Consider the following 15,792-nt stretch of genomic DNA (forward strand, 5'->3'; position numbering starts at 1 on the left):
ACAAGTCTTAAAACCTCCTCAAAGAAAAGGCTCTCATCATCAGCACACGATTAACCCCATCCCGCATCAATTCAGCTGTTGGAACTGATAACCACAAACATTCTTATTTTCTTACCTTGATCCAGAAATATCCAGATGCGCCTGAAGTGCGAGATCAGTCAAACACAGGTCATCATCCCCGCAGTCTTTAAAGAACGGGATCTGGGAGCACAGAGAGAAGAAAGCATGCCTGAATGCCAGAGCAGATTCCTCTCAACACCAGGTTAACAAAGGAGCAGCCCAGCTGTCCAAGCTGCCAGAGACCCAGGCTCACTCCTGACTTCCCGTGCTGACTGTGTGGAGTTTGCATGTTCTCCCTGTGTGTTTCCCACTGGGTGTGGTGCAGTTGTATAGCAATGAAAAGAGGCCTTTCAGCCCATCATATCCTCCCTGACCTTCCCTGTCCATCCACACTAATCCCAATTAAAGATTAGCTTCATTTGTCACATTTATGTCAACGACCAACACAGTCCGAGGTTGTGCTGGGGGCAGCCCGCGAGTGTGCTCACATAGCATGCCCACAGCTTACTGACCCTATCCCGTATGTCCTTGTAGGAGGACACCGGAGCATCCAGAAAGAACGGGGATAACACACAGACTGCTTACGGACAGCAGCGGGAATTGAATGCCGAATGCTGATCATTGGCGCTGTAATAGAGTTAGGAGTCTCCATCCAGAAACGAGGCTTCCCACCTGCCATGGTTGATGGAGCCCTGGCACACATTTCCTCCACTTCGGATCGCACCCCTTCTCCCCAGCCAGAGGCAGCATTCCTTTGGTCCTCACCTTTCACCCCGGGTCAGACTCCGCATTCATCCCATCACTAGTCACATCTTCCTCTTCTTCACTCTCCTTCTCCTTCCCTTAGGAACCACTCTCTTCATGAGTCCCTGGTCCAGTCCTCTCCCACCCCTCCATGAACTTTGGCAACTTCTCCTGCCGGGAGGTCTAACCCCCGTCCAGGGACTGAGTCAGAGGTCCACCTGCCTCAGTTCTCCAACGGAATGGACCGTATTCTGTGGTCGTGACGTGGCCTTCATCTTGTGAACCCGGGCAGCCATTTTGTGGAGCGCCAGTGGCTGTGTCAGCAATGGCTGCCTCAAAGCTTCTGGTTCCATGCCATTTTAACTCTCCTTCCCACACCCACACCAATCTGACTGTCCGTGACTCTCTCCATTGCTACCGCAAGGCCAAAACTGGATGAACAACATCTCATATTGTGCTTGGTGTGAAGACTGAGTTTTCCAACCCCAGGTGGCCCTCACTCCCACTACTTCTCCTTCCAATACACTGACCTCTCCACCTAGTTTTTGAACTTATAGAACATAGAAGAGTACAGCACAGTACAGGCCCTTCAGCCCACAATGTTGTGCCACTTAAATGTCCCCTAACATATCTGCCTCTATCACTAACCCGGCACCATGTTCCACATACCCACCACTCTCTGTGTAAAGAAAATATCTTACTTCTGACATGGCAATCCCCCCTCCTCCAATACTTTCCTCCAAATACCCTAAAAGAATGCCCTCTTGTATTAACCATTTCTACCCTGGGAAAAAGTCTCTGGCTGTCTGTTCTATCAATGCCTCTTTTCATCCAGTACATGGCAGGGACAATCTCTGGAAGGATTAGGGAGCCAATGGGAATTTTTCCGGCAAGAGGGTGATGAGGGGTTGGGGGTCTGGAACTCACAGTGTGAAAGGCTGGTGAAAAGAGGAATCCCTTCCATACCCTAAGGACCCTCACCATCTAGGAGATGTCCTCTCCTCATTGCTACCACCAGGGAGGAGGTACAGGAGCCCGAAGACACACGCTCAACATTTTAGGAACAGCTTCTTCCCCTGTACCATCAGATTTATGAATAGCCCAGGAACCCATGTACACTACCTCACTATTCCTTTTTTTCAGGCCATAAGATATAGGAGCAGAATGAGCCCATTTGGCCCATCGAGTCTGCTCCACCATTTCATCGTGGCTGATGCAATTTTCCTCTCAGCCCCATCTCCTGCTTTCTCCCTGTATCCCTTCATACCCTGACCAATCAAGAATCTATTAACATCTGTCTTAAATAAAGACTTGGCCTCTACATTTGCCCGCGGCAAAGAATTCCACAGATTCACCACTCTCTGGCTAAAGAAATCCCTCCTCATCTCCATTCTAAATGGATGCTTCTCTATTCTGAGGCTGTGTCCTCTGGTATTAGACCCTCTCACCATCGGAAACATCCTCTCCACATCCACCCTATCAAGGCCTTTCACCATTCGATAGGTTTCAATGAGGTCACCCCTCATTCTTTTGAATTCCAGTGAGTACAGGCCCAGAGCCATCAACCACTCTGACAATATGACAAGCCATTTAATCCTGGAATCATTTTTGTGAACCTCCTTTGAACCCTCTCCAGTTTCAGCACATCCTTTCTAAGATAAGGGGCCCATTATCTTTCTAAGATAATGGCAAGACTCTTGGCAGTGTGAAGGATCAGAGGGATCTTGGGGTCCGAGTCCATAGAACACACACAGTTCTACGCAGGTTGACTCTGTGGTTAAGAAGGCATATGGAGCATTGGCCTTCATCAGTCGTGGGATTGAGTTTAAGAGCCGAGAGGAAATGTTGCAGCTATATAGGACCTTGGTCAGACCCCACTTGGCGTACTGTGCTCAATTCTGGTTGCCTCACTACAGGAAGGATGTGGAAACCATAGAAAGGGTGCAGAGGAGATTTACAAGGATGTTGCCTGGATTGGGGAGCATGCCTTATGGGAATAGGTTGAGTGAACTCGGCCTTTTCTCCTTGGAGCGACGGAGGATGAGAGGTGACCTGAGGTGTACAAGGTAATGAGAGGCATTGATCGTGTGGATAGTCAGAGGCTTTTCCCCAGGGCTGAAATGGCTAGCATGAGAGGGCATAGTTTTAAGGTGCTTGGAAGTAGGTAATGAGGAAATGTCAGGGGTAAGTTTTTTACGCAGAGAGTGGTGAGTGCGTGGAATGGGCTGCCGGCGACGGTGGTGGAGGCAAAAATGATAGGGTTTTTTAAGAGACTCCTGGATAGGTACATAGAGCTGTAGGTTTTTTTATGTTTCTATGTTTCTGTATAAACCTGCTCAAAATACTCCAAGTGAAGCCTCACCAGAGCTTTATAAAGATTCAACATTACATCCTTTTTTTAAATTCAAGTTCCCCTGAAATGAATGCTAACATTGCATTTGCCTTTCTCACCAGACTCAACCTGCAAATTAACCTTTAGGGAATCTTGCACAAGGACTCACAAGCCCCTTTGTGCCTCAAATTTTTCTATTCTCTCTCCCACCACTGCATTCCATCTGCCATTTCTTTGCCCAATCTCCTAATCTAAATCATTCTGTAGCCTCTCTACTTCCTCAAAACTACCCGCCCCTCCGCTTGTCTTCATATAGTCTGCAAATATGACAACAAAACCATCATCTCCATCATCTAAATCATTGATATATAATGTAAAAGGAATCAACTCAGACCCATGTGAAACACCACTAGTCATTGGGAGCCAACCAGAAAAGGCTCTCTTTATTCCCACTCTTAGCCTTCTGCCAGTCAGCCACTGCTTTATCCATGCTAGAATCTTTCCTGTAGTACCATTGGCTTGTTAAGCGGCCTCATGTGTGGCACCTTGTCAAAATCCTTCTGAAAATCCACGTGCACGACATCAACTGATTCTCCTTTGTCTATCCTGCTTGTTATTTTTTCAAAGAATTTCAAAGCCTATTTTATCATGTGCCTCCAAGTACCCTGAGACCTCATCCTTCATAATCGACTCCAATATCTTCCCAACCACTAAGTTCAGACTAACTGGCCTATAGTTTCCTTTCTTCTGCTTCTCTCCCTTCTTAAAGAGAGGAGTGACATTTGCAATTTTCTATTCTTCCAAAACCAGTCCAGAATCTGGTGATTCTTGAAAGAATATTATTAATGCCTCCATAATCTCTTCAGCCACCTCTTTCAGAACTCTGGGATGTACACCATCTGGTCTTATCTACCTTCAGACCTTTCAGTTTCCCAAGAACCTTCTCTCTAGTAATGGTAACTTCACACACTTCATGACCCCTGACACCTGGAACTTCCATCATACTGCTAATGTCATCCACAGTGAAGACTGATGCAAAATACTTATTTTGTTCATTCGCCATTTTGTGTTACTTTCAGAAATGGAAAGACCTGAAGGTAGGTAAATTACTTACAGCAGATGATGTACACCTAGAGTTCTGAAAGAGATGGCTGAAACATTATTTTCCAGTGATCTGATATCCATTCTTGCCATTCATTCTATACACTTTATGTATCTGAAGAACCTTTTGGCATACTCTTTAATGTTATTGGCTAGCTTACTTTTGTATTCCATCTTTACCTTCTTAGGGATCTTTTTAGTTGCCTTCTGTTGATTTTTAAAAGCTTCCCAATCCTCTAACTTCCCACTAATTTTTGCTCTATTATATGCCCTCTCTTTGGCTTTGACTTCTCTTGTTAGCCATGGTGGTGCCATATCTCCTTTAGAATACTTCTTCCTCTTTGGGATGTTTATATCCTGTGCCTTCCAAATTGCTTCCAGAAATTTTAGCCATTGCTGCTCTGCCATCATCCCTGCCAGTGTTCTTTACCAATCAATATTGGCCAATTCTCTCATGTCTCTGTAATTCCCTTTACTCCACTGTAATATTGATATATCTGACTTTAGCTTCTCTTCCTCAAATTCCAGGGTGAATTTGATCATATTATGATCACTTTCCCCTAACGGTTCTTTTACCTTAAGCTCTCTAATCAATTCTGGTTCATTGCACAATACCCAATCCAGAATAGCTGATCTTCTAGTGGGCTCAACCACAAGCTGCTCTAAAAGACCATCTCATAAGTGTTCTAGATATTCCCTCTCCTGTAATCCAGCACCAGCCTGGTTTTCCTAATCTACCCACAAATTGAAGAGCCCCATGACTATTGTAACATTGCCCTTTTGGCATGCATTTTCTATCTCCCATTGTAATTTGTAGGCCACATCCTTACAACTGTTTGGTGGTCTGTATACAACTCCCATCAGCGTCTTTTTACCCTTGCAGTTCCTTAGCTCTATCCATATTGATTCAACATCTTCTGACCCTATGTCACCTCTTTCTAAAGATTTAATTTAATTTTTTACCAACAGAGCAATGCCACCCCCTCTGCCTTCCTGCCCATCCTTTTGATACAATGTATATCCTTGGACATTAAGCTCCCAGCTATAATCTTTCAAACAAGGTTCACTGATGCCTGCAACATCATATCTGCTAATCTGCAACTGTGCTGCAAGGTCATCTACCCTATTCTGTATACTGCGCGCATTCAAATACAACACCCTCAGTCCCACATTCACCCTTTTCGATGCTTTTCCATCTTTTATGTTGCAACGTATCCTGTTGACTGCAATTTTGCCCATTCAACAGCCTCTCCTCACTACACATTGCCTCTATAAACCAGCTACCTCATCTTCAATTCTATCATCCGCCTTTCCTACGATACTTCTTGCATTGAAATATATGCAGCTCAGGACCCTAGTCGCACTATGCTCAACCTTTTGATTCCTAACTTTGTGGTCTCACTAACATCTGTCTCCACAACTTCACCACTAACTGCTTTGGCACTATTCCCACCCCCCTGCAACTCTACTTTAAACTCCACTGTGCAGCATTAACAAACCTTCCTGTTAGAATATCCGTCCCCCTCCAGTTTAGGTGCAAAGCATCCATTCTGTACAGGTCCCACCTTCCCTGGAAGAGAGTCCAATGACCCAAAACTCTTATGTCCTCCCTCTACACCAACTCCTTTTAAGGCATCCGTTAGTCTTGCAAGACCATGGATCTGCACCTGGAAAGTCTTCACTCTCCAGGGCGCAGGCCTGGGCAAGGTTGTATGGAAGACCAGCAGTTGCCCATGCTGCAAGTCTCCCCTCTCCACGCCACCGATGTTGTCCAAGGGAAGGGCATTAGGACCCATACAGCTTGGCACCAGTGTCATCGCAAAGCAATGTGTAATTAAGTGCCTTGCTCAAGGACACAACACGCTCCCTCGGCTGGGGCTCGAACTCACAACCCTCAGGTAGTTAGACCAATGCCTTAACCACTTGGCCACGTGCTCACACACCAACTCCTTAGCCATTTATTAAACTGTATTATCTTCCTAGTTTTGGCCTGACTAGCACGTGGCATGGGTAGCAATCCTGAGCTCACAAACCCTGGGGGTCCTGCCCTTTAACTTAGCACCTAACTCCCTGTCCAGAACCTCATCACTCATCCTACCCATGTCATTGGTACCTATGTGGACCATGAGCTCTGGCCATTCACCCTCCCCACTTAAGAATGCTGAGGACTCAATCCAAAATACCCTGGATCCTGGCACCCAGGAGGCAACATACCACCCGGGAATCTTTTTTGCCCTTTTTTCAAACTTTTCTGAGTTCCTCTGTATAAAAAAGTGTGTGAAGTGTTAGAATCTGGGGGCAGTTATGAGAATGTGTGATTTTAATGTATTTATTTATTAGAGATGTAGTGTGGAACAGGCTCTTTTTCCCCCATACAGCCTCACCACCCAGCAACCCACCGATTTAACCCAAGCCTGATCACAGGATAATTTATAATGACCAATTAACCAATTTGGACTGGGGAAGGAAACCGGGGCACTCAGAGGAAACCCACATGCTCATGGGATAACGTACATACGCCTTGCAGATGAGTGCTGGAATTCAGCTCTGAACTCCGAAGCCCCGACTGTAACAGCGTATTGGTAATGTTACTCCACCATGATTCGTGTGAATGGGTGCTTGATGGGCAGCGCACACTCAGTGGGGCCATTTCTCACCAGGCTAGAGAGCAGCACAAGGTTACTCATCACTCGACAACAAACATTTTCAAAAGTGTCGCCTCCTCAGAAATTCTTTTTTTGTTTGCGATAGACCACTTGAAGCTGCACACTAATATAATTTCAGACGATTTGTACCATGTAGGAATTTGGAGAAACAAGAAATTAACTTTTATTCAATATAATGCATTTAATTGCATAACGGTGATGACGGTTTGCAATAGTTCAACTAAGCTAAAAATGTTTTGTTGATGACTTTCACTTGTACTCAGTGTGAGGCTTCTCGCTTAAGTGTTCAACAATAATCAGTCAGTACTGGTGGATTTCAGTTGCCCTGATAGCGTCTCTCTATGACAGCAACGTCCTGGTGAAATCCGTCACCGAGCTCATCATTGACAGCACCAAGACGTGCAGGGAAGACATCTAAATGGGAATGCGGAAAATTAATCTTTAGCGACATGTTGCACTTCATGGTTTTGTATGCTTGAAGCATGTTGCCAGCCAGCTGCATGTAGTTTGGTGCTCTGTAGTTGCCAAGAAAATTTTTCAACAACAGCCTTGAATGCCTTTCACTAATTTTCTCCGGTCCCACCAGAACTTCTTTGAATTACCTGTCATTGATGACCCGTTTGATTTGTGGACCAACAAAAATCCCCTGCTTAATCTTGGCATCAGTATTTCTGACTTGAATTATGAATTGAAAGAACAACTACAGGTGATTTACAAAAACTGGTGCGTGATAGGGACACTTCATGGTAATCTTCATGACCAGCAGCCCCAAATCAATAAGATACACACAAAAATATTGAGGAAATAAACTCTTTGTTGTGCAGTGCTACTGATTCATTGATATGTTAGTAACTGGCCAGGTTTGTGAATGGTTTACTGAGACTCACCCAACTTCGAACAGTGGTTTCACAGCCATCATCCAGGATTGGTCCTGCGGGCTGCTCTGCCAGACTGAACTGCAACGTGAATCCAACGGATCGAATATAGTCAGCTGTGTCCTGCAAACAAGAAACCACAAATGTCAGGCGGAGGACGTTTGGACAGACCGCATTGCCTGTTTCTCACTGCAGCAAAGGTAAACTGGCAAAACTGTTAAAGAATCATTCTCTCTGCTCATCGTGGAAAATGCACAGAGCACGTCTTACTACAGGATCACACTCACGCAAGCACGCCAGAGACAGGCTAAGACCCCGACAAAGGTGTCAACAAGGCAATTGTTTTGCAGGCAATTTTAGAGCTCTATAAAACTGGGAGTATTGCATTCAAGAAAGGATGTGGAAGCTTTAGAGAGGGGGCAGGGCAGATTTACTAGGATGCTGCCTGGATCAGGGACCATGTCTTATGAACGTAGGTTGAGCGAGCTAGGGATTTTCTCTTTGGAGCGAAGGAGGATGGGAGGCGACTTGTTAGAGCTGTACAAGAAGGTTCAGTGTACAGACATAGACTAGTTCCCAGGGTGGAAATGGCTAATGAAAGGATGAACAATTTTGAAGTCTTTGGAGGAATGTCAGAGGTAGGTTTTTTACACAGGGACTGGCAGATACATTAGGGGCATTTGGGAGGCTCTCAGATAGGCACTTGGATTTGAAGAGGGAAGGGTTAGATTGACCTTGGAGCAGATTAAAATGTTGCACAGCACGGTGGGCTGAAGGGCCTGTACTGTGCGGTTATGTTCTACGAGAAAAGGTCTTTGAAATAGTTGCACAACAGGAGGAGGAGAATTTACAGAGCAAATTCAGTGTGATATGTATCACTGTAAATACAAGAGTCACACAGATATGGTCCACACACTCAGCAAGGGAATGGCATTGACACCCTAACACTACAAACAGGTGGTAAGAGTGGACTCCCTCACCTCTGCCCTTCTGACCCTCAACTCAGGAGCCTCCCAGGGCTGTGTCCTAAGCCCTCTCCTTCACTCTCTGTATACTCATGGCTGTGTCACCACCCACAGCTCCTATCTGCTAATTAAATTTGCAGATGATACTACACTGATTGGCCTTATCTCAAATAGTAACGAGGCAGCCTACAGAGAAATTATCACTCTGACACAGTGGTGTCAAGAAAACAACCTCTCCCTCAATGTTGCAAAAATAAAGGAGCTGGTTGTGGACTACAGGAGGAACGGAGACAGGCTCACCGCTATTGATGTCAATGGATCTGGAGTTTAGAGGGTGATTTGAGCTCTCAGATAACTTTTACCAAGGTCTCAGACCTTAAATAGCTTGTGGGGGCTATGGCTTGTTCACAATCATCATTAGGAAAGGCCAGGTTATGCAAATTTCAAAGCTTTATAAATACCCTGACTCCTCAAACCCTGTCCCAACAATCAGCAGCCATGGGCTCCTCTAAGCTGCTGCCTAGCACTCTGAAAATTAAAATAAATGATGCCCACAAAGCAGGAGAAGGCTATAAGAAGATAGCAAAGCGTTTTCAGGTAGCCATTTCCTCAGTTTGAAATGTAATTAAGAAATGGCAGTTAACAGGAATGGAAGAGGTCAAGTTGAGGTCTGGAAGACCAAGAAAACTTTCCGAGAGAACTGCTTGTAGGATTGCTAGAAAGGCAAATCAAAACCCCCGTTTGACTGCAAAAGACCTTCAGGAAGATTTAGCAGACTCTGGAGTGGTGGTGCACTGTTCTACTGTGCAGCGACACCTGCACAAATATGACCTTCATGGAAGAGTCATCAGAAGAAAACCTTTCCTGCATCCTCACCACAAAATTCAGCATCAGAAGTTTGCAAAGGAACATCTAAACAAGCCTGATGCATTTTGGAAACAAATCCCATGGACTGATGAAGTTAAAATAGAACTTTTTGGCTGCAATGAGCAAAGGTATGCTTGGAGAAAAAAGGGTGCAGAATTTCATGAAAAGAACACCTCTCCAACTGTTAAGCACAGGGGTGGATCGATCATGCTTTGGGCTTGTGTTGCAGCCAGTGGCACGGGGAACATTTCACTGGTAGAGGGAAGAATGAATTCAGTTAAATACCAGCAAATTCTGGAAGCAAACATCGCACCATCTGTAAAAAAGCTGAAGATGAAAAGAGGATGGCTTCTACAACAGGATAATGATCCTAAACACACCTCAAAATCCACAATGGACTACCTCAAGAGGCGCAAGCTGAAGGTTTTGCCATGGCCCTCACAGTCCCCCGACCTAAACATCATCGAGAATCTGTGGATAACCTCAAAAGAGCAGTGCATGCGAGACAGCCCAAGAATCTCACAGAACTATAAGCCTTTTGCAAGGAAGAATGGGCGAAAATCCCCCAAACAAGAATTGAAAGACTCTTAGCTGGCTACAGATAGCGTTTACAAGCTGTGATACTTGCCAATGGGGGTGTTACTAAGTACTGACATGCAGGGTGCCCAAACATTTGCTTCAGGCCCTTTTCCTTTTTTGTTATTTTGAAACTGTAAAAGGTGGAAATAAAAAAGTAATCTTGCTTAAAATATTAAAAGAAATGTGTCATCTTTAACTTTATGCCTTTTGAAAATCAGGTCATCTTTTACTCGCTTAGCTGTTCACAGTAACAGAAATTTCGACCAGGGGTGCCCAAACTTTTGCATGCCATTGTATCTTACTGTACATACTATTTATTATAAATTACTATAATTTGCACATTGCACATTCAGACTGAGCTGTAATGTAAAGATTTTTACTCCTCACGTGTGTGAAAGATGTAAGAAATAAAGTCAATTCAATTCAAACACAGGAGTGGTACTGATACAGTCCTACATATCACTTCCACTCTACAGTACTGTGGCTCCAATTGCCTAACACAATAGACACTGCACATACAGGAGTGGACAGAAACACCCTAAAACACTGAGTAGTGACAGGGTCTAACACACTGTGTACACGAGGGTAGTGACAGGAGGGTCTAACACAGACACAGTGTGTACAGGAGGGTCTAACACAGACACAAATGCACTGACATACCCTAATACAGACACTGTGTGTACAGTAGCAAGATTCTCACAATGACCAACTCTACTCACCATGACGTAAAACTGAAGCTTCTGACATTCATGGCTGTCGATGACCATATGGATCTCTCTCTGTATCTGCCTCTGGTCACCCTCATCAAACAGGGCTCTGGGAGCAAACTTCTTCTCATCCAACACAATATTGTAGAGCAAACCTGCAGCACACAGAGGGAATTGGAAAATCAGACATCGAGAGAGCATGAAGCAGTCTGTTGGAGGAACACAGTAGCAGCTGTGGGAGGTAACAAACAGTGACAGAATATAGAATAGTGTGGTTCAGGAACAGGCGATTCAGCCCACAATGTTGTGCCCAATTAGCTTGCAATTCAAAGCCCAACTAAACTCATCACATCTGCCGACACAATGGCCATATTTTTTTTCATTTTCTGCACTTCCATGTGCCTATCTAAAGATATTGAGCGACTCTATCATATTTGATTCCACCACCACCCCAGGCAGCACATTCCAGGCACCCACTGCTTTCTGTGTGAAAAAAGACGTCACACACACCTCCTTTGAAATTACCCCCTGTCACCTTAACCGCAGGACATTTGGTACTGGGCATTTCAACCCTGTGTAAAAGATACTGTCTGCCTACTCTATCTACACCTAATTTTATAAACCTCCATCAGATTCTCCCCTCGGCCTCCGCCACTCCAGAGAAAACAACACAACTTTGTCTGACTTCTCTTTATAGCTCATGTCTGCTGATCTAGGAAGCATCCTGGTGAACCTCTTCTCTTCCCTCTCCAAAGCCTCAAATCCCTTCTAGATAGGGCATCCAGAGCTGAATGCAATACTCTAGATACAGCCCAACCAGAGTTTTATAAATCCACAACATAACTTCCTGACTCTTGAACTTAATTCCTCGACTTATAAAGGCAGGCATGCCAGATCCCTTCTTAATCACCCTAACAACCTGTGGAGCCACTTTCAGGGAGCTATTGGACTTGGACCCCAAGAACACAGGTCCTCTGCACATCAACGCTGTCTTGCCAGGAATAACGTACTGTTTCTTTACATCTGATCTCCCAAAGAGCAACCTTTCAGATGCAGCCTGGTTAAACTCCATCTGCCATTTCTCTGCCCATATCTGCAACTGATGTGTATCTGGCTATACCCTTTGGCTATCTTCCATACTCTCACCTGCACCAGCAATCTTTGTATCAAGTGCAAATTTACTAAACCACCCTCCTCTGATAATAGGTCCCTGAGAGTGGGTTACAGTCTTGACTCTAACCCAGGCGTTCGGGTTGGGGGGGAGGTTATACATTGAATAACAAATCCCAGGGAGTGGATTACAGGTTGGAATTCAATTGAGGGTTTTTTTTGGGTTTCTAAGCAGAATAACTGACAATAGGTGTGAGTTATGGATTGGAATATAACTGAGGAGTTCAGCGGATCTATAGATAGAATAGCATACACTCAATGGCCACTTTGTTAGGTATACCTGTACACCTGCTCATTAATGCAAATCATGTGGCAGCAACTCATGTAGACATGGCCAAGAGGTTCAGTTGTTCTTCAGACCAAACATCAGAATGGGAAAGAAATGTAATCTAAGTGACTTTGACTGTGGAATGATTGTTGGTGCAAGATGGGGTGGTTTGAGTATCTCAGAAACTGCTGATCTCCTGGGATTTTCATGCACAACAGTCTCTAGAGTTTACAGAGAATGGTGTGAAAAACAAAGAAAAAACCCAGTGAGCGGCAATTCTGTGGACAAGAATGCCTTGTTAATGAGTGAGGTCAGTGGGGAATGGCCTGACTGGTTCAAGCTGACAGGAAGGTGACAGTAACTCAGATAACCTCACATTACAATGGTGGTGTGCAGAAGAGCATCTCTGAATGCACAACACATCAAACCTTGAAGTGGATGGGCCACAGCAGCAGAAGATCACAAACATACATTCAGTGTCCACTTTATTGGGTACAGGAGTTATCTAATAAAGTGGCCATGGAGTTTATACCCATGAATGGTTTACAGAGGGAATCTAACCCAGGGTTTGACAGGTTTATATTGAAGGATGAATGCACAGCCTGATGCTGAAACCTTTGTTAATAAATAGTCACCTGCAAGACCATTCGATATAAGGATAAGGAGGTTATGCCAGAACACATAAAGGTTGGTTTGCAGGTGAAACGGGTTATCGGGACCATGCCTAGATGACCAGCATATGGTTCCTCTAACACTTTAGCGCTCAGCTTGGTTGGTACAACAACTCTCAATCCCCACATAAGGTAACCTCCATCGAGGGCAAGTTCATGCCGGCACTGGTAAAAATGCGGAAATTGGAGTTTCTGCTGCACATTCCAGCCATTTTGGGTGGCCACGTAGACCTGAGACAGTGTGGGGTCTTTTCCGGTTCCCTTTGGATCATCTCTGCCACAAGGGGGAGTCTTTCCATTTGCATCTTTGAGAATATGTCCTCTTTCGTAAATTTTTTCAGTTATTTCTGTTTCTAAGGGTAAACAGGACAATCCATCAGCATTTCCATGATTAGCTGTCCTTTTGAACTTGAGGTTGTAATTGTGTCCTCGAAGAAGCAGAGTTCATCTCTGCATTCATGTGGCTGCTGTCAGTGGAACACCCTTCCGTGGATTGAAAATGGACACTAGTGGTTGATGATCGGTAATAAGGGCGAATTATTTCCCATACAAACGTTTTACACCCCAAACCAGACTCATGGCCTCCCTGTCAATCTGTGTGTAATTGTTCTCTGCAGCAGTAAGGGAACATGATGCAAGGTCTATGGGGCGTACACTTCCATCATTCATAACATGTGACATTACTGCTCTTGCAGTGTACCAGAGGGCAAGGAGACACAGGCGAGATTCACTGGATGATGTGGATCATAATGTAGAACATAAAATATAGAAAAACTACAGCTCAATACAGGCCCTTTGACCCACAAAGCTGTGCCGAACATGTCCTTACCTTAGAACTACCTTAGGCTTACCCATAGACCTCTATTTTTCTGAGCTCCGTACCTGTCCAGGAGCCTCTTAAAAGACCCTATCGTATCGGCCTCCACCAGCGTTGCCGGCAGCCCATTCCACGCACTCACCACTCTCTGCGTAAAAAACTTACCCCTGACATTTTGAAATTCTTGATCGACTCGATTCAAAATACCTGCAGCTCAGCAGCTTCCTGTATCACCATACTAAGAACACGGAGCAGGCCCGCTCGCACCTCGAGAAGGCGGTGAGCAGTGGGGAGGGTGGCACAGTACGGTGTATGAAGCAAGGATTAGTCCAGAGATCAGCCCTCTGTCTCCGGATCCTCTATCCCCGGTTCCTCTGTCCCATCCTCACCCCTGCTCCCCTACCCAACTCTCACTCTTCAGTTCCTTTCTGTCCTCCACCCTCTCCACAGCCAATACCTGTGCCCTCTCCCAACCCTACTCACCTCTGCCGGCACTGTGTCCCTTCGTTCTCCCTCCCTCGGCACTCTGCCCTACTCTCACTCTCCTGGTTGTTTCCACATTTTCACTTATCCCCACTACCGTCAGTAGGAGAACTTTTACAACAGTTGTCTCCATGTGTGAGGGCTCTGTTTCCTTGGTCTTTTGGAAAGCCATCTCATACAGCTTTGTCCATTGCCATTTCTTCCTAATCAGCAGTAGTGAGTTCATGGGGTGGAGCACAGTCGCCAGGTTTGGCAGGAACCTTTTATAGTAATCGACAAATCCTAAAAAGGACCACAACTGTGTCACATCCTTTGGCCCTGGGGCATCCACTGCTGCCTGAATTTTCACATCACACTTGTGTAAATGTTGTGCATCGATGGTGTGACCACTGTAAGTGATGCTTCATTTAAAGAATTCACACTTGTGCTGTGCTCTGAGCCCACAATCTTCTAATGGAGGTCTCCTGAGGAGAGCTAAGGTACCGGTGATCCCTGTTTCCATCCAGGGGGTCAGTGTGGACATGGTGGAGGATTATAAATACCTGGGGATACGAATTGACAATAAACTGGACTGGTCAAAGAACACTGAGGCTGTCTACAAGAAGGGTCAGAGCCGTCTCTATTTCCTGAGGAGACTGAGGTCCTTTAACATCTGCCGGACGATGCTGAGGATGTTCTACGAGTCTGTGGTGGCCAGTGCTATCATGTTTGCTGTTGTGTGTTGGGGCAGCAGGCTGAGGGTAGCAGACACCAACAGAATCAACAAACTCATTCGTAAGGCCAGTGACGTTGTGGGGATGGAACTGGACTCTCTCACGGTGGTGTCTAAAAAGAGGATGCTGTCTAAGTTGCATGCCATCTTGGTCAATGTCTCCCATCCACTACGTAATGTACTGGGTGGGCACAGGAGTACATTCAGCCAGAGACTCATTCCACCGAGATGCAGCACTGAGCGTCATAGGAAGTCATTCCTGCCTGTGGCCATCAAACTTTACAACTCCTCCCTTGTAGGGTCAGACATCCTGAGCCAATAGGCTGGTCCTGGACTTATTTCATAATTTACTGGCATAATTTACATATTACTATTTAACTATTTATGGTTCTATTACTATTTATTATTTATGGTGCAACTGTAACGAAAACCACTTTCCCCCGGTGATCAATAAAGTATGACTATGACTAATCTTTTTACTGATGTCTTGAGATTCTAGAGCTGTTCCTTGTCATCCTTACCAGTAACAATAATTTTATCCAGGTAACACTGAGTGCCTGGACAGCCCTGTAGCACCTGGTCCATAGGTTTCTGCCAGAGTACAGGTGCAGATGCTCCTTCAAAAATAAGCCTATTATAGCGATAAAGCTCTTTGTGAGTGATTATGGTGAGAAACACTTTGGCCTCTTCTTCCATCTCCATCTGTAGGTAGGCCTCAGCTAAGTTCATTTTGTTGAAGTGTTTTCTTCCGGAAAAGTTTGAAAAGATATTCTCT

General features: G+C 45.1%; 1 protein-coding gene across 2 annotated transcripts in view; it reads right to left on the reverse strand.

Annotated features, from left to right (window-relative positions):
• Positions 1 to 15,792, reverse strand: part of itga10 (integrin, alpha 10) — a 185,145-nt gene that overhangs the window by 31,872 nt on the left and 137,481 nt on the right. For both annotated transcript variants that reach the window (XM_063041780.1, XM_063041779.1), the window contains exons 17-19: positions 10,909 to 11,051; positions 7,791 to 7,901; positions 116 to 201 (exon numbers count right to left, since the gene is read on the reverse strand). In XM_063041780.1, coding sequence (XP_062897850.1) covers positions 116 to 201; positions 7,791 to 7,901; positions 10,909 to 11,051 — 340 coding nt within the window. The remainder of the gene's footprint in view (positions 1 to 115; positions 202 to 7,790; positions 7,902 to 10,908; positions 11,052 to 15,792) is intronic.

This window comes from Mobula hypostoma, chromosome 2 (assembly GCF_963921235.1).
Source record: "Mobula hypostoma chromosome 2, sMobHyp1.1, whole genome shotgun sequence".
NCBI lineage: Eukaryota > Metazoa > Chordata > Chondrichthyes > Myliobatiformes > Myliobatidae > Mobula > Mobula hypostoma.